We start from the raw sequence: 25,839 nt of genomic DNA, 5'->3' as shown, positions 1-25,839 counted from the left end.
GGTACTTGATAAATATTTGTCATTGAATGAATAGAGTGGAAAGAATTCTGGAGTGAGAGAACCTGAGTGTAAGTTGTGAGCCTGTTTCTTAGAGGCGAGCTGTGTTCTCTAAGTCAGCCTTATTTTCCTCAAACACTTGCCGAGACTAAATGACATAGTGTTGTCTCACACACTGTACATTGTAAATTTTCCTTATCACAATAATCCTATGAGGCTGTAGAATATGGATTATTGTCTGTAGTTAAAAGGAAGATTACAGATCACCAGTTTCATCTCCTTTTTTTTTGAACACTATAAGAAAGATATGAAATTATAGTGGGTTGGGGGCAGTGTTAAATCTATAACCTGGATTGCCTGGTGGATGGATAGTTAGCCTAGTATATATTCCACATTAGCAGGTGAGCTCAGTTTAAATTCCTACATTCCTACATTTTGTTAAAAGTAATTTCCTTTTTCATTATCCACTAAGAGCTCTTTATTTAGCATTAAAAAGTTAAATTTTTCCAAAACAGAATTTTCTATGTTGAAAGATGGCATATGTTCCTATATTCCTTAGAGGCCTTCATTCAAATGAACGATCTTAGGTGGTAAACCAAACCTACTGAATCAGAATGTGCATTTTAATGAATTTCTAACAGATTTGTATGCATATTAACATTTGAAAATTGGGGATGCTAAGGTTGCCTGACTACTCTCTGAGTAGCCAATCTTTAGAAAATTTTGATTGTAGAGATTCTCTGAGTTATGCTTTCCTATTTGGGGTTGCTAACTTACTTCTCTACTGGAGGAATAGGAGTTTTTTTTTCTTTTCTTATCATTTCTGCATTGCCTTATACCAGAATTTCTAGAACTTTGGTGGACATTAGCCTATGGGAGCCTTTTTACTTTATTTTATTTTAAATGTTTGGCCCTTTCCTTGCCCTGCAATCTGAAGCTAATGGGTAGGGCTAAGGCATCCATATGTTTAACAAGCTCCCCAGGTGATTAAAGTGAATGGTAAAACTTGATATGCCTCAGTTTATATGCATCGTGCATAAGCATTTGTACAATTAAATAGCCGTACAATATATTTATGAAATATATGAGTTATGTTTCAATGGTGAGGTAACATGGTGGCAGTATTTATTTAATGCCCTTTTCATATGGTCTACTTTAATGATTGTCAATCTAGAATATAATACAAGTAAACAATTCACTTTAGCCTAAGGATTCTGAAGGAATTAGATACTACATAGAAATAATGAGGATATTTTTGGTAGAGGAGCAGAATAACTTAATTTTGAGGCTTTTGGGGAGGAAATTAGTCAGTATTTATTAGTACACATTGTTGCCATAAAACAGTACATCCTGGTGATGACTCACCAAAAATGCTTCTCACTGACATCTTTTGACCTTTATAGCTCTTTGTCCAGAGGGCCAGCCTAATTTAAAAACTGGCAGTGATGATTTTGGACTCACTGTTTTTCACTGAGCTATAAATTATATACAACAATTTATATAGTTTTTAAGCCTTCAGCCTAATGGCCTTAGACAAATTTATGCACACAAATATCATCACTGCAAATGTAGACTATTTCTAACACCCAGTAAGTTTATTTGTGCCACATTCCAGTTGACTTCTCCCATCAAAGGCAAATGTTTCCTGATTTCTAACACTGCAGATTAGTTTTCTATCTTGGGACTCTGTATACCTGAAATCATGCTCTGTGTATTCTTTTGTGTTTGGTTCCTTTCATTAAATAGAATGTATTTTAAGTTATTCATGTTGTTGGGTATAAAGAAAGTTTATTATTTTTTTGTTGCTCTCTTCCATTATGCGAATATAACCACACAACTTGTTTATCTAATATTTTTCTGTGGATAGCATTTGAGTTATTTTTAGTTTGGAATTATTATGAATAAAACTACTATAAACACTGCTAAAGTCTCTTTGTTGGCACATGTTTTCATTTCTCTAGGTTATATACTTAGCAGAAGGGTTGCTGGTCATAGTTTAATTTTGTAAGAAACTGAACCTAACACTTCTCTGAAGGGGTTACATCATTTTTCACTCTTACCAAAAATATATGAGTTCCAATTTCTCCACATAGCCTCATAAACATTTGATACTGTCAGTCTTTTAATTTTAGCCATTTTAGTAGGTGTGAAATGATATCTTATTGTGGTTTTAGCACACACTTCTCTGATGACTAATGATGAGAACCATTTAATATGCTTATTGGCCATTTCTGTATTTTCTTAAGTAATAATTTAAAAAGTCTGTTGAAGACTTTTACTCATTTAAAAAATTGGATTGTTTTCTTTTTTATTGTTGATTTGTAGGAGTATTAAAAATATATTATCTTTATGAGAGTCATTTTTTGTAAGTATTTTATTCTGAATATTGACTTGTTAATGGTATCTTTTAATTTTGGTGAAATCTAATGTGTATCTATTTTTAAAATTGATAGTGGTTTTTGTGTCCTAAGAAATTTTGCCTAATCCCAAGGTTGTGAAAATAGTCCCACGTTTTCTTCTAGAAGCCTTATAGTTTTAGCTTTTACACTTAGATATATGCTTCATCTAATTTTTGCATATGGAATGAGATGGGGTCAAGGTTCATTTTATTGTTTATTCCATTGATCCAGCACCATTTATTGAATTTCCTTTCCTATTCAATTACCTTGACACTTTTATTGCAAATCACACATGTAAGTGTGGGTCTATTTCTGAACTCTTATTGTGTTCCATTTAGTATATTTATCCCTACACCAAGACACACTTTCTTGATTCCTGTAGCTAGATGACTGTAAGTCAAAATCAGATAGTATAAAGTCTCTCACTTAGTTCTTCTCAATCATGATTGTTTTTTATTCAGATTGTTCTTCTTCATTGAAGATTGTTCTGGTAATTCAAAATCATTTGTATTTTATAAGAATTTTAGAATGAGTTTGTCAGTTTCTTTTAGAAATCTGCTGGGATTTTGATTGGGATTGTGTTGAATCCTTAGATAAATTTGAGAATAAAGATGGAACCAATATTGAGTCTTTTAATCCATGAATATAGATTTCTCCACTTGTTTGCTTTCTTTAATTTCTCTCAACAATGTATTATATATTTTAGTGTAGAGGTCTTTCACATTTTTCATTCACTTTATTTCTAAGTTTATGATGCTTTGATACTATTGAATATATTATATCCCCCCCACCATTTTGTTGCTATTATATAGAAACACTTAAAAAAAAAAACTATTAACCTTGTGTCCTGTGACCTTGCTAAATTCACTTATTAGTTCTAATAGTGTTTTGGTAGATTTCAAATTTCTATGTAGATAATCATGTTGTCTGTAAATAATTACAGTTTTATTTCCTCCTTTATAGTCTTTATTTCTTATTTTGAGTATGGCACTGGCTAGGACTTCCTGTACATTTTTGAATAGAAGTGATGTGAGAATATATCCTTAACTTTTTACTGATTTGGGGGAAAAAACATTCAGTCTTTTACCACTCAATGTGATCTAAGCTGTAGATTTTTCATAGCATTTTATTTTGGCCTCATAGTAAAAGTTGAGAAGAGTTCCCTCTTCTATTTTCATTTAATGTTATTTCATAAAAATGTTTGATTATTATTTTTTTCCTTAAATGTTTGTAGAAATTACTGGTGAAACTATCTGGCACTGGAATTTTCTTTGTGGGAAAATTTTTGGTTAAAAATTCTATTTCTTTAATAATTTCAGTTTAGACCAGTTTTAATAAATAGTGTATCTTAAGACTTTGTCCATTTCATCTGTCTACTTATTATCCTTTTAAGGTCTGTAGGCTCTGTAGTGGCATCCCCTGTTTCGATATTGACTTAGGTAATTTATGTTTTCTGTCTTATTTCTTGATTATTCTTGCTAGGATTTATAAGCATATTTATTTGTTCAAAGAATTAACTCTTTAATTTTATTGTTTTTCAATTTTCTATCTCATTGATTATAATTTTCTTTCTTTTTTTCTTCTTCTTTTTCTTTTTACTCTTTAGTTTTAATTTGTTGTTCTTTCTCTATTTTCTTAAGGTGGAAGCTTAGATATTGATTTTTCATTTTTCTTCTTTTCTAGTATATGCTTTTAAAGCCAAACCTTCTCTCTTAGTAGTGCTTTAGCTGTATCATAAAATTTTGATTTTTTTAAACAATTATTGATCAGTTGAAATATTTTAAAATTTCCCCTCTGATATTTTTTAAAACCATGGATTATTTAGAAGTATATTGGTTAATTCCAAGTATTTTGGGACTTTCTTCCTTTTCTAATTAATACCATTTAGGTCAAAGAACATAATTTGCATGATTTCATTTCTTTGGAATTTGAGTCTTGTTTTTTCTCCAGCACATGGTCTATTTTGATGACTTTCATATGCATTACAAAAGAATGTATAGTCTGCTGTTGTTAGGTGGAGCATTCTATGAATGTCAACTAGGTGAAGTTGGTTGACAAAGTTTTTCAAAACTCTGTACTGTTACTAAATTTTTTTTATCTACTTCAAAAATCATTGAAAAGTGGATGTTTAAAATCTCACATTATGATTTGAATTTGTCTATTTCTTTTGTTTAGCTTTTTTTTCCATTTTTTCTTCAGGAATTCTGAAGCTTTATTATTAGATATCTACATATTTAGGATTTTTATATCTTTCTGATCCATTGCCCATTTTATTACCATGAAATTTCCATCTAAAATTCTTATTGTTGTTCCTCCGTATGTCATGTGTCTTTTTTTCTGTGGTTTGTTTCAAGAATTTACTCTTTTATTTTGACTTTCAACTGAGTATGATGTACCTAAGTATGACTTACTTTGTATTTTGCTTAGGGTGTGTTTGATCTGGTTGTTGGTAGCTGAGAATCACTTTCTCCTTTCCATCTGAGAAGCTAAATCAAGACCATTTGATACTGTCCCACAGATTTCAGATGCTCTGTTCCTTTTATTTCTCAACCCTCTTCCCCTGACTTTGGGTTTCATTTTGGATACTTTCTATTGACTTATCTTCAAGTTTACTGATCTTTCCCTCTGACGTATGCATGCTCACTGCATGATTTCTTTTTTGATATATATTTTCATTGCAAGCATTTCACTTGTATCCTTTTTTAATAGTTTCCATCCCTCTTTTGAAATTTCACATATTTTTGCAATTGTTGTCCATCTTATTCATTAGATCCTTTAACATGTTCATCATAGCCTTTTTATAAACACTGCTTGATACTTCTGACATTTAGATAATCTCTGGATCTTCTTATATTGAGTGTTTTTCTCCTGATCAGACATAAAACTTTGTATCTTCTCATATTTTGGGAGACCCTTGGGAGATTTCTCTCAGCTTGTCAGTATGGTTTCCAGCTTTTTGTATTTGAGTTCTATTTTTCTCTCTTGTCCTTTCTGCTTTTTGAGATATGTCTGTCCACTGTAGTGAAGGACTGGAGCACCTTGGAGGGACTTTTCTCAGTTCTGTGGCTTCTCCCCTAACCTTCAGCAAGACAAGGATTTGTATTTGAGGAATTCCCTGGGGACTTGAACAGGGAAAGGGAAGGAGAGGATCTCTCTAGACTGTTTTATACTGCTTTCAATATTCTCTGTGTTACCTGTCTATTCCGTGTACCCAGTTAAGGCTCCTGGGGAAGAATTGCCGGCTAGGGGCACCCTTGCTCTGTGGCTGAGACTCCTTGGGATTCTAATATGTCACTCCAGCTTTGACTGGTTGCTTCTGTACTGTAGCAAATTCTTCCTCCTCCTGAGCAGGGTTCCCTTTCTAGTAGGGACAAAAGCAGCCTTGAATCTTTTCTGTCCTATAAAGTATTAATAACTTTTGGAATTTAGCTCTTTTAGGTTTCTTTAAACCCTGTCTTATCTGCTGGGTCTTAAAAGCCTATAGTTTTATAGTTTATCTGACATGTTCTCATTGTTGAGAGTGACAGTCTTTGGCAATGTTCCACATTCTAACCAGGAGTGAAGTCCTTGGACTAACTTAGAAAACATATTAGTCTCATAACTGAGTGTTGATGAATTAAATAAAATAGATCCTAATGTTTACAAATATAGCCCATTAAAAAATTAAATCCTATTATTCAGCTTTATCCTATAGATATTTTTTACCAGATACCCTTTGAGTGTTTCTTAAATGCAAATACACATTTAAAAGAAGGGTATGTGCTACCACTGAGATAATAAAAAGAATGTGATAGGGCTCTGCAGGCTATGCTAAAAGGTGGATTCTAGTAAATATTTTGAGCAAAGCTTAAAGTTTTAGAAAAGTTTTTGCTTTTCCAAGATGATTATGAATTAAAAACTTGTCACATTCATCCTCAGCTCCCATTCATTGTTGTCTTGTATTATATATTTGAAATGTGGCTATTTTGGGCACATAAGTTAATTTTAAGGTTAGCAAAAATTAACTGTGCTTTGACTGGGTATTGCAATTTAACAATTCAAACTTATGATTGTTAGGTATTTGTCTTATTTTTCTAATATATTTAACTTTCTTTTTTTTTCTCTTTCTTTTTAGGAACCCTAAAACCAAAACATTGGAACAAAAACAGAAACATGGCTCACCATATTACATTTCTTTGGATAATTTTGGTCCTGCTTCTTCAGAATTCTGTATTAGCTGAAGATGGGGAAATAAGATCAAGTAAGAACTATCAGCATTGTCTTTTTGTTATCAACACATTGATTGTGGAAATCAAATTAGAGGAGCTCTAGCAATGGCTTTAAGGATCTTATTCTTAATTGTCTTTGATGCTGTGATTCCCTAAAATAAATGAATTGCTATGTTACACATTAACTGGGAGGAAAATCTATCAGAAGTCATTTTGAGAAAATTCTATGGTAATAGTGCATTTTATTGACCCAGGCTTTGGAATAAACACTCTGGTATTGAGTCCATGTTCAGCCATTTATATAAGCTTCATAATATGGAGATAAAGTACCTCCTTCACAGGATGGCTATCAGGACCATCCTATGAGTTTATCTCATAGAGATAATAAGATAATGCATATAAATGACTTAGCATGGTGACATTCAGTAAGTGGTGACTGTTATTCTGATTGCCTGTAGGAAAGCTTGCATGAGAGAAGTAGGCCATCCTACTTTTAAAAAGACACTTTTAAAAAGACAGCCTACTTCTTTTTAAAAGTGTGCTTATATGCATATTTTAAAACTCATAAACATAAACCCCCTAACTATAAATGAATTATGGTTTCTCTAACAGTTAAATCAGATGATTTGACAATTTGATTCAATTTGGCTTAAAATTTTTTAAAAAAATAATATTTAATGTTTGCATAACCCTTTTATAGTTTAATCCACCCAAGCACTTTATGGGGTAGATACTCTTTGTTTTTTGAGTGGGAAAAGAGAAGCATAAAATGTATGGGCCTTGCATAGTGTCATACATCTGGTTGGAGCTGTAACTAGTATTTGAACACTTCTTTTCATCCTCAGTGCATTCCTTTTCTATGACACTGGTGATTCACCTCTCTGAGGAGGAGGTTTCTTGGAGTGGTATTTTGTCTGGGGTTTATAAATGGCAGTACTTGCTTTTGTGTGCATGCTCTTGGCTAACCTTGCAGTTATGAAATATATGCCCCATGGCTCTGGAAAGGGGTAGAAAGGGCCAAGAATAACCCTGTAAGAATTTGTAACCACGAATCGAATGATACACAAACACTCGCAGGTCCAGGCAATAGTGAGCCTCATAGCATCGAGGAAGGGCAACCTCGAAGAGTCCTGCAAACACAACCTTCCTGTCCTTTTGTCTCTCCCACAAAACCCCAATAAAAGCATAACCCTGTCATCCCTGTTCAGCTTCCAAAAATAACAGGAAAACTTCATTCCCTTGGGTTAGAAAATATGCCTTTGGGCAGAATCCCATTTCTGCCTTCCCTACCCCGATGTCTGGCAGTGGTCACCATGACAGAGGTTGTTGGAATAGTGTCCCTCACACCCCCTGCACTGAGACACCATCTGACCTATAGCATCTTAAGATGGTGTCATAATCACAGTTATATTTGTGAGACAAATCCATGTTTTGGCAATTTTTTTTTTTTGGGAGGGGGGGAACTTCTTGACTGTGATACGTGTTCACCTGACAATAGTGTTTACTTCTGCTAGTTACTGTGATAAGTGAGTTGAGATAATGGTGAAATTGAGGCCTCTTCATGGGAGCTTTGTCATCCTCCCAAATATGTAAATGGACAAAGATAAGGAAAAGAATGGAAAGGAAGGAGAGGAAAGGAGGAAGTGAGGGAGGTGAAGAGAGGGAGAGGTTGGTTGATTGATTGACTTACTCCAAGGAGTTGCAAAAATACTAATTGTCACCAAACATTTTTTTCTCCGATACTGATCTTTGCAATTATAATATCTTATTTGCAATATATACAGAAAATAAACCATCCTTATTATAACTTTAAATTGGGCATCCAAACACTACTTAAGGGAGACCATTAACCTGGGTAAAACCACAGGATGTAAAATTTGTTATCTCATTACCTTGACTCACCTCATCCTCTTCTAACTCATCATGTCCAAGGACATGGGATCCTTGTCCCATGTAGTATTTTGGCTGCTTTGAGTGCAGAAGTTAGAGAAGAAGGCAGCAAGTACAGCTGTTCCTTCCTGTTGGCCACTTCAAACTGATAGAGGTAGATAGAGTAGGATAATTAAATAGTCAGTTTAGAAATCCCACTAGGGGATTAAAGACAGAAAGGGAATTTTAAGGGAGTTTGGGAGACCATTGTAAGCTAATGACCACTCAAGAAAAATATCCAGTAACCTAGCAACAATCTACCCTACCTTGAAGGAAGACCAGGTGCATCCAAGTGCCAGGCACACTCAAGCCACAAACTCTGATAGTTAAAATACAAGACAATAGATATGGGCTCTGAATCTTATTACATGAAGTCAGGGAGTTAATAGTCCTTGCAGAGTAGCGTTTCTGCATGTAACCAAGACAGAAATAGAGGTGAAAAGGGAAAGAAACCAGGTGAAAGGGGATATTATACCCAAACCTGAGATGAATTACCATATTTTAGTATATGTCACCACCCTTTTGCTAATATACATATGATTTAAATAGTGCCATGGCAGTTAGACCTGGTTAGACCGTATAGGGCCAAAGGAGGAACTAGTGATATGAGTCTTGACGTCTGCCCAAGAAAGAGGAAGAAGGTGGTCTTCTCCCCTCCCCACTTTTTCTTTGATTATAAAAACGTAGCCCTCTTTGTTCCTGGGGCTCTTTGTTCCTGGGGTTGCGCACCCTTGCCTGCCCGCTTATCTCTCACAAGCGTCCTATGCTAATAAACTCACTCTTTGCCTTCCACTTTGCCTCACGCTGAATTTCTTCTGTGAGGAGACAGAAGAACCTGAGCTTCAGTAAGTCCTGACCCCAGGTGAGTGGTTTTAATCCAAAGACAGTGGTTTTGAGTCCCCTCCTAGTCAGGGATCACGGGTTCAAGTCCCACTCTGAGGTGTGGGTGGGTTCAAGTCCTACCAGAGAAGGAGTGCAGTTTCAAAACCATTGGAATTACCCAAACAAACCAGTTTGTCTTTGGGTCTGTGTCTGTCTCTCACCTCTGGACCTTTGCACTTGCTGCTCCCTCTGATTAGAATGTCGTCCTCTTGACCTGGTTAAAACTCTGCTTTCTGATCTCAGCCTTCCAACAAAACTGCCCCTGGCTTGACATAGTTAGGTTGCCACCCTCTCCTCAATGTTCTCATAATTATTTGTACTTTCTCTAACCAGCCAGTTGTCCATCTTAACTAGGCTGGGAGCTTTTTGAGATATCTCAAGTATGTTTGAAGCCAGTACCTAGCATGATATCAAGGACAGAACAGGTATTCAATATATACATACTGAAAGAATGAGATAGGGTTAGAAGCATGTTGTGTACTGTGGAAAAGAGAGTTAAGGAAATCTTTTTTTTAATTGAAGTATAGTTGATTTACAATGTTGTGATAGTTTCTGCTGTACAGCAAAATGATTCAGCTATAAATATGTATACATTCTTTTTTATATTCTTTTCCATTATAGTTTATCATAGGATATTGAATATAGTTCTCTGTGCGATACAGTAGGACCATGTTGTTTATCCATTCTATACATAATAGTTTGTATTTACTAATCACAAACTCCCAGCCCATCCCTCCCCCACCCCCCTTTCCCCTTGGCAACCACAGGTCTGTTCTCTATGTCTGTGAGTCTGTTTCTGTTTCGTAGATAAGCTCATTTGTGCCATATTTTAGATTCCACATATAACTGATATCATATGGTATTTGTCTTTCTCCTTCTGACTTACTTCACTTAGTGTGATAATCTCTAGGTCCATGCATGTTGCTGCAAATGGCATTATTTTATTCTTTTTAATGGCTGAGTAATATTCCATTGTATGTATGAACCACATCTTCTTTATCCATTCATCTGTTGATGGACATTTAGGTTTTTTCCATGTCTTGGCTATTGTGAATAGTGCTGCTATGAACATAAGGGTGCATGTATCTTTTTGAATTATAGTTTTGTCCAGATATATGCCCAGTGGGATTGCTAGATCATATGGCAACACTATTTTCAGTTTTTTGAGGAACCTCCTTACTGTTTTCCATAGTGGCTACAAAGAAGATATTTTTTTCTTTTCACACGTGCTTAGAACTTGCCTGGGTATAACTTACACCACAGATAGTCTTTTTTTTTTTTTCCTGGTAGAACTCTAAGATGTGCTGATCACATGTTTCCTGGTATCTTGAAACAAGAATCTTTACAGAGAAAGGAATAGCTTTATGCCCTTGAACATAGATTCACTTCACACGAGCTATTGTTTTGGCTACATTTGTGACTGAAGATGAGCAATCAGACCTTTAAACATTCATCTTGCATGTAGTGCAAGAGTGACTGCTTTCGTAATCTTGGTTCATTTACATTTTCTCAACTATATCAAGAACGTGGATCTTTGCTGGTTACTTCAGTCCTGAAGATGGCAGAAAGTTTGTTTTTAATTTCTTCCCCCCATTCATTGGTTTATATAAATTTTTGTAAATATTTCAGGTTAGCATTAAACTAAACATATTTCACTGATAACTTAAAACAATGATGTTAGTCTATAGCTGAAAATCATTCATTTATTAAAATTTTGTGTGTTTTCATTTATTCAGTGGAGAAATACAATAAAATGTTGCTTTGTAGTAATACCTGCCCCTACAAAGAGGTATCTAGATATCATATTCATATACAGCATCCATTTTTTATTCCCTATTTTTATTTTTTTTTTATTTGGCCACATGGTGCAGTATGTGGGACCTTAGTTCCCGGACCAGGGGTCAAACCCGTACCCCCTGCAGTGGAAGTGCAGAGTCTTAACCACTGGACCACCAGGGAAGTCCCTATTCCCTATTTTTAAAGCTGAATCATTAATATTTAAATTAAGACAAGCTAATTAAAAAATATCAACAAAAATCATAGACCTCATTTATAAAGTATTTTCATAAGCTAGGCAGTGTATCATAGTTAATCTTTACAAAGCTCTTATGAACTGGTTACTATTATCTTTTTTTTTAAAAACTGAGCATTATTGAGGTATAATTGACATATAAAATTATAAGATAGTTGAACTATACATTGTGGCAACTTTACGTATATACATGTGAAAAAATTCCTCCTGTCTGGTTAATTAAAAATTCATGCATTTAAAGCCTCTAATTTTTGTTTTTTATGTAACACATATACTCTGATGGTTTTCTTTTTCACTTAGGTTGTCGTACTGCTCCAACAGATTTAGTTTTCATCTTGGATGGCTCTTACAGTGTTGGCCCAGAAAACTTTGAAATAGTGAAAAAGTGGCTTGTCAATATCACAAAAAACTTTGACATAGGACCGAAGTTTATTCAGGTTGGAGTGGTTCAGTATAGTGACTACCCCATCCTGGAGATTCCCCTTGGGAGCCATGAATCAGGAGAGAATTTGATGGCAGCCGTGGAGTCCATACACTACTTGGGAGGAAACACAAAGACTGGAAAGGCCATCCAGTTTGCCCTTGATTACCTTTTTGCCAAGTCTTCACGATTGCTGACTAAGATAGCAGTAGTCCTTACAGATGGTAAATCCCAAGATGAAGTCAAGGATGTGGCAGAAGCAGCAAGAGACAGTAAAATAACATTATTTGCCATCGGTGTTGGTTCAGAAACAGAAGAGGCAGAACTTAGAGCTATTGCCAACAAGCCTTCATCTACTTATGTGTTTTATGTGGAAGACTATATTGCAATATCCAAAATAAGGGAGGTGATGAAGCAGAAACTTTGTGAAGGTAAGCCTTAATATAATGTGGAAACAAGTAATAATGATGCTTTCTTACATTTTGGTATAACCTGTTCATTTGGGAACTGGGGAAGATGGTTATATTTAATGTCAAATTATTTAAGTTAGAAATGAGGTGAGCATACATTTTTGTGTTATATTTTTCTGGATAAATTTTGTTTTTAGAAACAATTGTTTTCTTATAAAATCTACAGTTGGAAAATATAATATTTTGTGTTTTCCTTTCAATTACAATATGTTTATTGTGGAGATGGTAGAAAATAAACACCTAAATAATAAAAATATATGTAAACCACACATGATCACATCGCTCCTGTTGACAAGTTTTTGTCTTTTTCATCCTAATCTTTTCCTCTTTTGATTTCAGTGTGTCTGAGAGTTTATTCATGTGCCTAAATAAAGATAATATTGTATATATAATTTCATACTCTATTTTCATATTATTTATACTCTTATTGTGTATATAATTTTAATACTCTATTAATATGAGTGGACAATCTTTTAAGATAATCTATTTAATAATTTCTCCATTTTTGTATGTTTGGTTTATTTCTAAGTTTTTCTAATACAAATAACAGTGAATATTCCTCTATCTAATTCTGAATGGGAATCTCTCATCATTTCTTCAGAAAACAAAGATCAAATTACTAACATTTTTAAAACTTTGGAAGAATGTTAAAAATTCCACTTGAGAAAAACTTAAACTCCCACCAGCAGTGAGGGAACATTTGAAAATACAGTACTTACCAGTCTATTAATTATGTTTATATCATTTCATAAAATCTGACTTCATGTGTATGATAGGTTCCCATGGGAAAGTTCCAGTTTTTGGTAAACATTAATCCTGTTAGTGTATAGACATGCTTGTGTTCACATTATTTTTGGGGAAGAATAATTTATTCATATCTTTTATTTTTAATATTATAGGCATTTAATATACTGTATACCTAAAAATAATGTTCATGTAGATGGAAATGCTTTTGTCCCAGTTTACCTACAAAATAATACACAAATAGTTTGGTTCACATTTGATAGAAAAATTTCTAAATGATTGTGGCTTAGAAAACAAATCAATTCCTTCATTTTCTTCATATTTGGGGGGTATGGTAGAGAAAAACATTTTAAAGCTTTTTGGATTATTTCTTTTAAAAAACATGGAAATATTAAACAACTACTTCAAAACAAAGAGGAAAAAAAAGCATAGAAGATTATTAAGCATTTCTTTAATAAAACTTTAAAAAAGGTACTAACAAGTAAGTACAAATGGTCATTACAGTTATTCATTTTATGAATCTCTAACAGTAAGACTGTGTTGACTTTTGTTGTGTTGAACAGGTCAAAGGGATTTATATTTTTAATATGTTGTTAGAATTCTTTGGTTTTGAAACTAGGTATATTTCATTATTAAAATAGACTTTTCATGGTGAAATTTCACTTACCATTCATCTTTTTCTTTTTTTATAAATTTATTTATTTATTTATTTATGGCTGCGTTGAGTCTTTGTTGCTGCGCACGGGCTTTCTCAGGTTGCGGTGAGCAGGGGCTACTCTTCGTTGCGTTGTGGTAGCTTCTCTTGTTGAGGAGCATGGGCTCCAGGCGTGCAGGCTTCAGTAGTTGTGGCTCATGGGCTCAGTAGTTGTGGCTTGCAGGCTTTAGAGCACAGGCTCAGTAGTGTGGCGCACGGGCTTAGTTGCTCCGTGGCATGTGGGATCTTCTGGGGCCAGGGCTCGAACCTGTGTCCCCTGCATTGGCAGGCGGATTCTTAACCACTGAGACACCAGGGAAGTCCCACTTACCATTCATCTTAATCCTAAAATATAAATTTGATTAAATATGTTTAGTATTTGCTTCAGAGACTTTTCCTGTAGATCTGTATTTTGGTAAATGCATTCTCTCTATATAAAAATTTTAAAATACACATGAAAGAGTTGCTGTGTGAAAACGGGTATAAATTCTTTCAGCTAAAATGTATGATCTGTAAAAAAAAAAAATCAAATTCGAAATCTTGCCAAATATTTCTTCATCTACACTCAGAAAAAGAATGTAAGTAATGTCTGTGTCTATTCAGTTCGCATATTCACTGTACAATAGACATCTTTTAAAATGTACTTTTTGAAATTGTACTTGTGGAAGATATGGGCTTTTTTGCACTTGACTTTTTGTACTGTATTAGATTATGATTAATGCACTAAATTAATGCATTGCTGTATTGCAGCTGCTTCAAATCATGTAATTTGTGTTTGATTATTTAACAAATTCACTTTTTTTTTTTGGACAAATAGTTAACTTCTACTTTGAGGTGTTTAGCATACAGGATTACTATTTCCTAATATCGTTCCCTTTTATACTGTACTGTGGTTGATCCATGATGTACAAAATATTATCCACCTCTTTGTTCCCACATGGATTATTTCATCTTCATGGACCTACTGTTTCCTCGGAGGTGTATTCTGCAATACACTCCTTATTTCAGGACCACTTAAGAGTGATGCGCAATGATTTCTTTGTTTATCTGAGAGTCTTTCTTCTAATTTGGGCTTAGTTTGTTCTTTCTTAGTTCTTTGACTTGTAAAGTTAGGCTGTTTATTTGAGATCTTTATTATTTTTTAATGTAGATTTTTATTGCTATGAATTTCCTTTTTAGTGCTGCTTTTGCAGCATCCCATAAGTTTTGGTATGTTGTGTTTTAGTATTTGTTTATCTCAAGATAATTTCTAATATCCCCTTTGACATAATGATTGTTCAAGAGCATATTGTTTAATTTCCACATATTTGTGAATTTTCCAGTTTTCTTCCTGACATTAATTTCTAGTTTCATTCCATTTTGGTTGGAACATATACCTGGTACGATTTCAATCTTCTTAAATTTGTTAAGACTTGTTTTTTTTTTTTGACCTAACATGTTATCTATCCTGGAGAAGTTTCATTTGTGCTTGAGAAGAATATGTATTCTGCTGCTGTGGTGGTGGGGAGTGGCAGTGGGTCGCTGTTCTATATGTCTGTTAGATCCATTTGGTCTATAGTGTTGTTCAAATTCTCTGTTTCCAGATCTGTTTCCAGACAGATCTTCTGTCTGGATGTTCTATCCATTATTAAAAGTGGAGCATTGAAGTCCCTTACTATTATTGTGTTGCTGTCTATTTATCCTTTCAGTTTTGTCAACGTTTGCCTCATATATTTGGATGCTGTAATGTAGAGTGCATATGTATTTATAATTGTTATGTTTTGCTGGTGAATTGACCATTTTTCATTGTTTAATGTCCTTCTTTGTCTCTTTTGACAGTTTTTGACTAATATAAGTGTCACCACCTTTGCTCTCTTTTGGTTAGCATTTGTATGGAGTATCTTATTCCATCCCTTTGCTTTTATCCTGTGTGTGTCCTTAATTCTAAAGTAAATTTCTTGCAGATAGTGTAGATCTTGTCGGTTTTTTTTAAATCCATTTAGCTACTCTATGCCTTTTATTGGGGATTTTAACCAATTCACATCTGAAGTAATTTCTGATAAGGAAGGATTTAATACTGTCATTTATTGTTTTCTGACAGCTTTTTTTTGTCACTCTTTTCTCTCTTGCTGTCTTCTGTGTTTCATTGATTTTTTTTTTTTGTAGTGACATGCTTTGTTTCCTTTTAAATATACTTTTGCATATCTTCTATAGGTATTTTCTTTGTGGTTACTATGGGGGTTACATAAAACATCATATAGTTATATCAATCTATTTTAAGTTGATAACTTCAAATGCTCTGTATTTTTGCTTATTCCTGTCCTCTTTACACTTTCTAATTGATGCCACAAATCACATCCTTTTATATTGTGTATCCATTAATACAATTTCACAGTTATAGTTTATACTTTAGTCTTTTAAATTCTGTATCAGAATTAAAAGTGATTTAAATACCACTGTTACAGTATTACAGTATTCTTGAGTTTGTCTCTATGTTTACTTTTATCAGCAAGTTTTATACTTTCCAGTGCTTCTGTGTTGCTGTTTAATATTCTTTCCTTTCAATTTGAAGGACTTCCTTAGTATTTCTTATAAGGCAGGTCTAGTGGTAATAAACTTCCTCAGCTTTTTTAAATCTGGGAAAGTGTTTATTTCTCTTTCTATTTTGAAGGACAGTTTTGCCAGATATAGTATTTTTGGGTGGCAGTTTTTTTTCTTTGAGCACTTTGAATATATTATCCTGTTCCCTTGTGACCTGTGAGATTTCTACTCAGAAATCTGGTGATTGTGTCATGGGGTGCCCTGTACATAGTGAGTTGCTTTTGTCTTGCTGCTTTCAAAGTTCTCTCTTTGTCTTTGGTTTTCGACAATTTGATTATAATGTGTCTTGATGTGGATATCTTTGAGTTCTTTAATCTGCATGTCCATTTCCTTTCCTAGATTTGAAAAGTTTTTGGCTATTATTTTTTTAAACAAGCTTGCTTCTTTCTTTCTTCTTCTTCTGCAGCTCCCATAATCTATATATTGGTCTACTTGATGGTGGGCATAAGACATTTAGGCTTTCTTCAATCTTTGTCATTCTTTAAAATTTTGCCTGGATAATTTCAAAGGACCTGTCTTCAAGTCTGCTGATTCTTTCTTCTACTTGAACAAGGCTGATTTTGAACCCCTCTAGTCAATTTTCCAGTTCAATTATTATTTTCTGCTCCAAAAATTTGTTTGGTTTTCCTTTACATTTTCTGTCTTTTTTCTCACTTTGTTGATGCATCATTTTCTTGAGCTCATAGAACATCCTATGATGTCTATTTTGAATTCTTTGTCAGATAATATACCTCCCTTTCTTTAGGGTCAGTATCTGGAGAGTTATTTTGTTCCTTTGATTGGGTCATGTGTCTCATAGTTTGTTTCAAGATTCACACATTTGAAAAAACCGTTATGTCTCCCAGTCTTTACCAACTGGCTTTGCACAGGGGAAATCCCTCAGCAATCACTCTGGCTAGAGATTCTGAAACCTTTTTTGGAGATATGTGATTTCTCTGTAATTGTGTGAGCAATTCATTAATTAGAGAGACTGGTTTCTTTTTCAGGAGCTCATAATCTTTCACTCCCTTTGGTGTCTGTCCCTTTGGTGTCTGTCTGTAATACTTCAAGTTCTCTAGTTCTCTAACCACAAGTTTCCCACTCCTTTGTTCTCAGTGGCCACCACGTGTCCAGGTATGCTGGTTCCCTGTCAGCACCCTTAGTCAGGCAAGACCAGTATCATTCCTTCAGGCAGCCCTTTGAAAATCTAGAATGCTGAATACATGCTCCACTCTTTTCTCTTTCTGAGGGAGAAGTCTCAGGTTGTGTGTCTTCTCTTGATCATGCTGAGCCATGCCAGCCACAACAAGCCACCCTCCCACTTTTATTTGTTCTCAGCAGTCCAGTATCCAAATGATTCTGGTTCCTTCAGTGCTGCAAATGAGGCAAGACAAGCTGAAAGCTGGAGCATTGGATGCGTGCTCCCCTTTTCTTTTTCCCTCCTGTGGGAGTCATTACAAGCTAGGGCATCTCTCCTGGCACTTATTTGTGTCAGCTTGGAGAGGGACTGATGTGGGTAAGGTGAAATTATTCTTAATTACCTGTTTCATTGAGGCTGTTCTTGGCTTTGTGCTCACCTGGGGAACTTCAGCTTCCTAACCAGAATCTCACAAAGGTATTTTGGTCCAATCTGTGTTTCAGTGGGGGAATGTGGGTTGGGACTTTCTATTCTGCCATCTTGCTGACTTCACTTCTCTGTTCTTTTATGAGTCAACCAGGCATGGGCTTGGTGCAACAGAATGAGGAGGGAAAAGAAAGTAATTTCCCCTTGTTCTCTGGAAGATACCTTCCTTAGGTGTCTTCAAGGGCTTCCAACAGCTTGTGGCTTGAATGATGAGGTTTCAAGGCCCATATTTTGATTCAGGTGAGCTGAACTTGCCTGTGCACAGGTGTGGGTTGTTAAAAGAGCAGGCCTTAGAAAACTGCCTGTGTATTCTTACTGTTCCATTTTCCACTATCTTGACTTTTGGATGAAGCAGGAAACTTATCTATTTCTTAAAAGAGTATAGGTGTTGACCCAAGAGGGACCAGAGGTCAGAATTAGCAATTAGCTGTGCAAATGTAGCCATATCTTGAGAGACAGAGAGATAGAAAGATGAAGAGATAGAGATAGATAGAGAGAGAGAGAGAGAGGGAGGGAGAGAGAGAGGGATACCACTTGCCCAAGTGGAACTTTGGTGTCTTTCATTCCATAAAACTTAGGGACTTTTTTCCCTCCAGTGCTTTCCACCATGATGCACTTTAACTTGGAATGATGTTCAGGACTTCTGAATTTCTTTTTCTCTCACCGAAAATTACTCATATTTTCTATGACTCTTTGCTTGGTGATTGCTGGATAATTTGATTATCTAATTTAAGTCTTATAATACTTTGTAATAATGGCCTGGTATATTACTCTACCCTACTCAGTTTAACTTGCATTTCAGTAGAAGACATAAAAGGTAAAGGTACACATATCAGGTGCCATGGCCAGGACAACTGAGTTGTTTTTGGAGGTAGTGAGTATTTTAGCTTACATGATTTCATAACATGTATGTGATTAATTTGTCTGCCCTCACATGAAACTCATATTCTTCCCTTCTGCTTCTCCACTATTCGTACACATATGCTTGAATTCACAACCACAGAGATGGGACATGGAAAAATGAGAGGTGGGAGGTGGGGTGAAGTTTGGCAGATGGGATATGATGGAGTATAATATTTCATTAAACCTCATAGAATATTCAATAGCTTTGTATTCTATCTGTAGGTTAAAAGAATTTAAATCTAATCTGAATTGGTGAAAACCTACATTGTCAAGGGCTTGTAGTATATCCCAAAATATGAATTTTCCATTCATTTAATTAGAGAGGCTAGAGCTATGTTTCAAATAAAGGAATATGATATGTTTATATTTTATGTGAAAAGCGATGTTTGGGTATTAAATTGGAAAAAGTAGGATGACTATGGCATGATTCAGAAAATATACAAATTATAGCATACAGACTTTTCTCTCAGTATTTATGATTGGATCTAGATGCAGCTGTATAAGTTAATTATTTCTAGGAAAGGAACAAACAAGAAAACATTCACAATAATTTTCTTAGGAATATGTAAAGCTTGTATAAAATGCTCATTCTCCCATCCTTTCTCTCTCTCTAAAATATGATGTATAATAGCTATCACCTAATTACCTATTTTATGCTCACAAGAGCTTCATCCTTTTTAAGTGACAGTTGGCATGCCAGTAGGAGTGAAAATTGGTACAACCACTTTGCGAAAGCCTTTGACATTATCTATTAGGGCTAATGTACTGCTATCTTATGAAACAGTAATTCTATCCTAGATATTTAACTATGAGAAATAAGTTCATATGTTCACCAAAAGACTATTCAAGAATGTTTATAGCAGCTTTATTTAAAATAACCCCAAACTGGAAACAACTCAAATGATTGCCCACAGAAAAATGGATATAAGTACATCATAGTATAATTCATATAGTAGAATACTACAGAGCAATACCATCAACAAAAACCACATCACTCTTATGTGCAAAACCATGGATAAATCCACAGGCATTATGTTGAGCAAGAGAAGTCAAATTTAAAAAAAGATACTGCATTGTTCATTTATATTAAGTTCAAGAACAGACAAAACTAAATTAATCAATGGGGAAAGAAATCATAACAGTGGTGGCTTCTGGTGGTGGTGGTTATCCTCTGTGAAGGATCATGAGGTTGCTTTCAAGGTGTTAGACAGATTCTGTGTCTTGTCTGGGGCTAGCTATGTGAGTGTAGGCATGTGTGGCAGTTGAACTATTGTATACTTGAGATTAAATCATTTTACTGAATGTAGGTTGTATCTTAATAAAAAAGTTTAAAAAAATTCAGTAAGCACAATGTCTATTAAAGTAAAGCACTTGAATGTTTTTTCTTTAAACCTGGGGCCATATGAATATGGTGGCCCAGCCCAATCTCTGGAGTCAGAATGAGATCCGGGTTTGGTTCCTGACTTTGTCAACGTCACTTTCTTGAACTGAAATCTTAGGCTAAGTGGCTGACTCCAACCTTGGTGATAGAGACCTTATTTTATCTCATTTTATTTTTTTGCAGTTTAAATAATAGTAACATTTATTATCTCATACAGTTCCTGTGGATCAGGGACATGGGTGAAGCTGGGCTGAATGGTCCTGATTCAGGTTCTCCCAAGGAATTGCAGTCAAGATGTCAGTTGAGGTGGCAGGCCACTGAAGGCATGACTGGGGCTAGAGGGTCTGCTTTTAAGGTGACTCACTCACAAGATTGGCGAGTCAGTGCTGGCTATTGGCAGGAGGCTTCAGTTCCTGGTCACATGGACGTCTCCAAGGAGCTGCTGGAGCATCCTTGCAACATGGCAGCTGGCTTCCCCCGAAGTGAGTGGTCCAAGAGAGCAAGGGGGAGCTGCAGCGTCTTTCATGGTCTAGACTTTGAAGCCACACCCCTTCATTTCTACAATATCCTATTGGTTATGAGGGCCAGCCCTGTCAGTGAGAGAGATCGCATCTCATGAACATTAATATCAGTATGCTAGATGTTAGAGCAGCAGAGGGACATGTTAAGATGCATGGATGTTTGTTTAAAAAAATAGAGTTTGTATGTTAAAATGATGCATAAATGTAATATCTGACAAAAATTCTTCCCATTCAAATTAAAAATGGAAAAGAAAAGGAGTAAAGAATGAGTTTCAGGAATTGGACACAGACTATTGTCTGGAAAAGTGTAAAGGCAAGACACACTACCTTTCTCCATCTATAGTATGTAGTCAGAGGAAAGAATAACTTAAAAACATTTCAGACTTCCCTGGTGGCACAGTGGTTAAGAATCTATCTGCCAGTGCATAGGACATGGGTTCGAGCCCTAGTCTGTGAAGATCCCACATGCCACAGAGCAACTAAGCCCGTGTGCCACACTACTGAGCCCGTGTGCCACAACTACTGAAGCCCATGTGCCTAGAGCCCGTGCTCCACAATAAGAGAAGCCACTGCAATGAGAAGCCCGCACACGACAATGAAGAGTAGCCCTCGCTCACCGCAACTAGAGAAAGCCCACCAGCAGCAACAAAGACCCAATGCAGCCAAAAAAAAAAAAAAAAAAAAAATTTCATTACATAATCAATGGTTTTACAATGAAAAATGGCAAAACCAGATGAGTTATTCTGTAATTTTGTAAGCCTTTAAAATTGTATTCTCCTTAGCTATTTTTTAAGACAAGGATGGGTTTCCATTTCTTATATTTTTTTCTTAGTGTTGAAAAATAATATATTCTATGTTGGTGAGGCTAATTACTGGTGAAAAAGATTTTGACTTTTCTGGTTTGTGCATAAGTTGTACTTAAGGCTAATTGGAGTTTATTGATCCCATTGACTCATCACTGAAAGGAGTGTTATAAAAATCTGCACTTACTATGTCCTACTGTCAGCCATGCGTTTGGCAGACATCTTCCTCTGATGAAGGATTCTAAATCAACCTATATTTCAAGACAGTGGGATTACTTGCTGGTAAAAGAGAATGAGATCATTCAGTCATGTGATGAGAAAAGAAACTTTGTGAAGTTGGGCTTTAGTAAGAGAATTTCTGCTTGGATAATTTATTTCAGATTTGCTATTGTTATTTTAGTGTATTTCCAATATGATGGGATGGAATCTAAGTTATCACAATCTTGGTGAATGTGCCTCCTTTTTTATGAATTTGTACATGATGTTAAAGTCCATGGTGATATAATAGACCTTCAGGAAGGCAAATGTTTTAAATTGCCACTGCACGCCACTGAGGGTTGTGTATCTTTGGCACCTATACTCATGTTTGCCTTACCATTAAAACCAAGTTCAATCCAGGAAAGTTTAAAGAAGCTGGCTTGCACAGACCTAAACTGTACCAGGGGCACCGTAGACAACTATGTTTTATTGGATTATCGGGTCTGGATCACTAAAATTACTTTTGGTCTCTGACCACAAATCTCCTTATAAAATTCCCAGTTGTCAGTAAAATATGTGACTTCTGCAGAGGACTGACTTACAAACAATCTTGCAATTGGATTAAGTAGGCACTTACAAACTAGGCTAGGTGTGATCTGGAATAATGTGTTCATTATTAATTAATATGATAGTCCCCCTATCATATTAACTTACAAGTAGAAAGCTGTAGCTAGACACATGTGATTTCCCTGGTTAGACTCAAGAGATACACAGTTTTTGTGTTCTTGTCCATGGCAGGATTTTAAATAAAACACATTTTTATGATCCTAATAAGACTGAATTACTTATACTATTAAGCCCTGGGATTTAACAGAAAGGAAATTATTACTGGGCCCCAGTGTTTAAAATAAGTGGACTAATGTGTGCTCCACCCCAGAAAGTGTTCCTTTTCTGAATACTCTCTGAACATATTAGAGTCAAATAAAATTATAACTGTGTAGTCTGTGTAGGAAACCGTTTGTGAACTTAGGGCTTTGAGGTTTTTTTTTGGTTCTTGCTTCTGAAGGCACTCCTTTAAACTAACTTGCTTTATCTAGATTGTTCTACTTACCTGTTATATGTGTTATAGCAAGTCCCAACTGACTCTCTCTTAGCATTTGATTTTCCTGGTACTTAAAATGACAGCTTCCAAGTTCCAGTTTTTAATTCCAGTTTCCATTCCCCTCTCTGTATGTGTTTGTATAGTTATACATAGATTTCTTTTTTTCTACACAATAGGGAAGTTAATTATTGACCTCTGTTTCCCTAGAAGTTTGTGGAAGAATTGTTGGTTGGTAATCAAAGTAGCTTTTTATATATGGAAACTTTCTTTTATCTGTTTCCTATAGCTAGGTATATGCAAACATACAAACTGTATTTGAGCATTTTACTTTTCAGTTTCCATGTGTAAGGGTATTTTATTATTCTTGTAGGTGAGCAAATTTGGAAGAAAAATTATTTCTTCAAAAAAATATGGGTGTACCAGGGGCTGAGAGGAGAGAGGAATGGGGAGTTATGGTCTAATGGGTACAAAGTTTCTATTTCTGAAAAATAAAACTTTTCTGGAAATAGTGGTGATGGTTATACAACATTTGAATGTAGTTAATGGCAATGAATTGTACACTTAAAAATAGTCAAAATGGTAAATTTTATTTTACGTATATTTTACAATTAAAAAAAATTGAAAGCCAAAAAAAAAAAAAGAAAATATAATTATCTAAATACATTTCTCCTAATGAGATGTGCTAGATGGTAATGAAAATGTGGCTGTATCGTGATTGTTAATTTACATTCCTGATTTCATGAACCATGCCACACTGTTTCCTATACAATTCTGGGGATTAGAATACCGTGCAAAAATTTGATTAAAGAAAAAGGATGAACACAATACTTGCTTTATCCCTCCCACTTGCATGCTATTTTGAAGTTACAAAGCATTTTTACATGCATCATCACATTTGATCCCCAAAAAACCCTGTGAAGGAGATCATTATTCTCACTTCACAGATGAGAAGCCAGAGGTTCATGAGAGGTTAAGAGAGAGGCTGAGGTCTAAACCTCAGGTTCTGGTCTTCAGTTGGAGCTCTTTGTTTAACATCTTATAACTTCTCTTTTGTAAAGCAAATCAGAGGAGCAATTCAAATCTAAATATTCGTATGATGTAATGTTTAACACATTTTCTTTTCAGCTGAACTTCTTTCTTGTGCAGTTTTAAATCAAGTGCATTTGAAGTGAGGCTTCCTATTGTTCTATATTACCCTGCCCCTTGCTAGAAACAAACCCTGCATCATAATGACAGGAAAAATTTAATTTAGTTTATTGATTTGTGATTTCAACTCAGTCATACAGTATTATTGGGACACTTATTCCCTGCTTCTTATGTTTTCATGTGGAGGGACTTCAGCCAGACTGACTTTTTTTTAAATAAGTCATCTTGATTTTATATTAAAAGTTTTAAAATTATAACAAATCTCAGTTTTAAGTAGAGGTGAAAAGGTTTGCTAAATAAAACACTAGTCCAGTAATGTAGTAAAGGAATAATATTTGTCAGAATAAGGATTATTTCAAAATGCAAAGATGGTTTAATAGCGAAGTGTGATTTGACACTCTTCTGCTCAAAATTCACCTGAATTGGCTTTTTTCTTGACTCAGGCAATTTCTTTTTGGTTCTCATTCTTCAAAATTAAAACCAATGCTGCAATGAGTATGTAGATTGACTTTTCTGATCTCTCCCCACCTTCTTTCACTCTTTACCACTGATGAGAAGATGCATTTTCGGATAAGGGAGTTTGATAAAAGAAGCTGGTCCTAGCTGGCAAAGTGCCTTAGACGTTCTTCCCTTTGTATCAGCAGGTCTGTGGAGCTGGTGTTCCGTTTCCTCTTTAGATCATATGTGAACTTAACAGGCAGTCCTGCTCCTGAGGTGGGTGGGGATTGAATCAGCCCTGCTGGGCTGCCAGGCAGGGGTGGTTAATTACAGTGTACAGTCTCATCAGACTCACTGGATCACCCTCTAACCAGCATCTTCTGTTTGACTGGTTCCTGTATCTTCCCATCAGTTGGCTCTAAGCTTCCCAGAGGAAGAAGAATGTGATTGAATAGGTCCCTTCAAAATTCAGCATCCTCAGACCTGAAGATGAAAATACCCCTCCTTTCCCAGGAACACATCTACTTTTATTTATATCAAACCTTTATTTTATTTCCACTATTAATGTTCCAAATGTCCATCAATAAGTATGCAGATAAATTGTGATGTATTCATACAATAGACTTACAATCAGCAGCAAAAAAGAATGAACTACTGAAACACACAACCAGAGTGGATCTAAAATAATCATGCTGAATGAAAGAAGCCAGACAAGAAGGAGTACATACAATATGTGTCCATTTTTATAGAACTATACAAAATTCAAACTTATTTGTAGTGACAGAAGGCATATCAGTGGTGCCTGAGAATGGGGATGGGAGTGGGGTAGTGAATGGTGACAGACAGAGATTGCAATGAACATGAGGAAACTTTTGGGGGTGATGCATATGTTCGTTATCTTGTCGGTGGTGATGGTTTTACAGGTGTATACATATGTCAAAACTAATCAGATGGTAAACTTTAGTTTACTGAGTATCAATTTACCTCAGTAAAGCTACTTCAAAAACAAACAAACAAACAAACAAAAACTCAGCATCCTCAGGCCTGAAGAGGAAAATGCTCCTCCCTTCCCAGGAATACAGCTAATTTTATTTATATCAAACCTTTATTTAATTTCTAATATTCTATGGTACAAGTTATGACAGTATTATTGGGCTAATAAAATTCATCTCCTTACTTTTTACTGTTTTATAAATATGATACTTTTCCCTTTTCTTAACGTTTTGTAAGAGAGTGATTATCTTAAGGTACATTTAGTGGAGTTTGTTGTTTTATTCTCTTAGCTGCTCTATAAAATATAAGCAGTCAGGCTCAATGTGTATGTTATACGATGGCTTTGGAAGAATCTGAAAATATTGCAACATTCTTACAGCATAACAGTTTAATAG

The 25,839-nt window shown here is 35.1% G+C and overlaps 1 protein-coding gene across 1 annotated transcript in view; it reads left to right on the top strand.

The window, feature by feature from the left end:
- COL21A1 (collagen type XXI alpha 1 chain) overlaps window positions 1-25,839 on the top strand; it is a 177,099-nt gene that overhangs the window by 44,434 nt on the left and 106,826 nt on the right. Inside the window, exons 2-3 of the mRNA XM_082414385.1 lie at window positions 6,511-6,636; window positions 11,748-12,299. Of these exons, the coding sequence (XP_082270511.1) occupies window positions 6,549-6,636; window positions 11,748-12,299 (640 nt within the window). The 5' untranslated portion in view covers window positions 6,511-6,548. The remainder of the gene's footprint in view (window positions 1-6,510; window positions 6,637-11,747; window positions 12,300-25,839) is intronic.

This window comes from Balaenoptera physalus, assembly GCF_965194825.1.
Source record: "Balaenoptera physalus genome assembly, chromosome: 11".
Lineage (NCBI taxonomy): Eukaryota > Metazoa > Chordata > Mammalia > Artiodactyla > Balaenopteridae > Balaenoptera > Balaenoptera physalus.
Note: the sequence above shows the minus strand (reverse complement) of the source record. Positions and strands in the feature narration are given on the sequence as shown.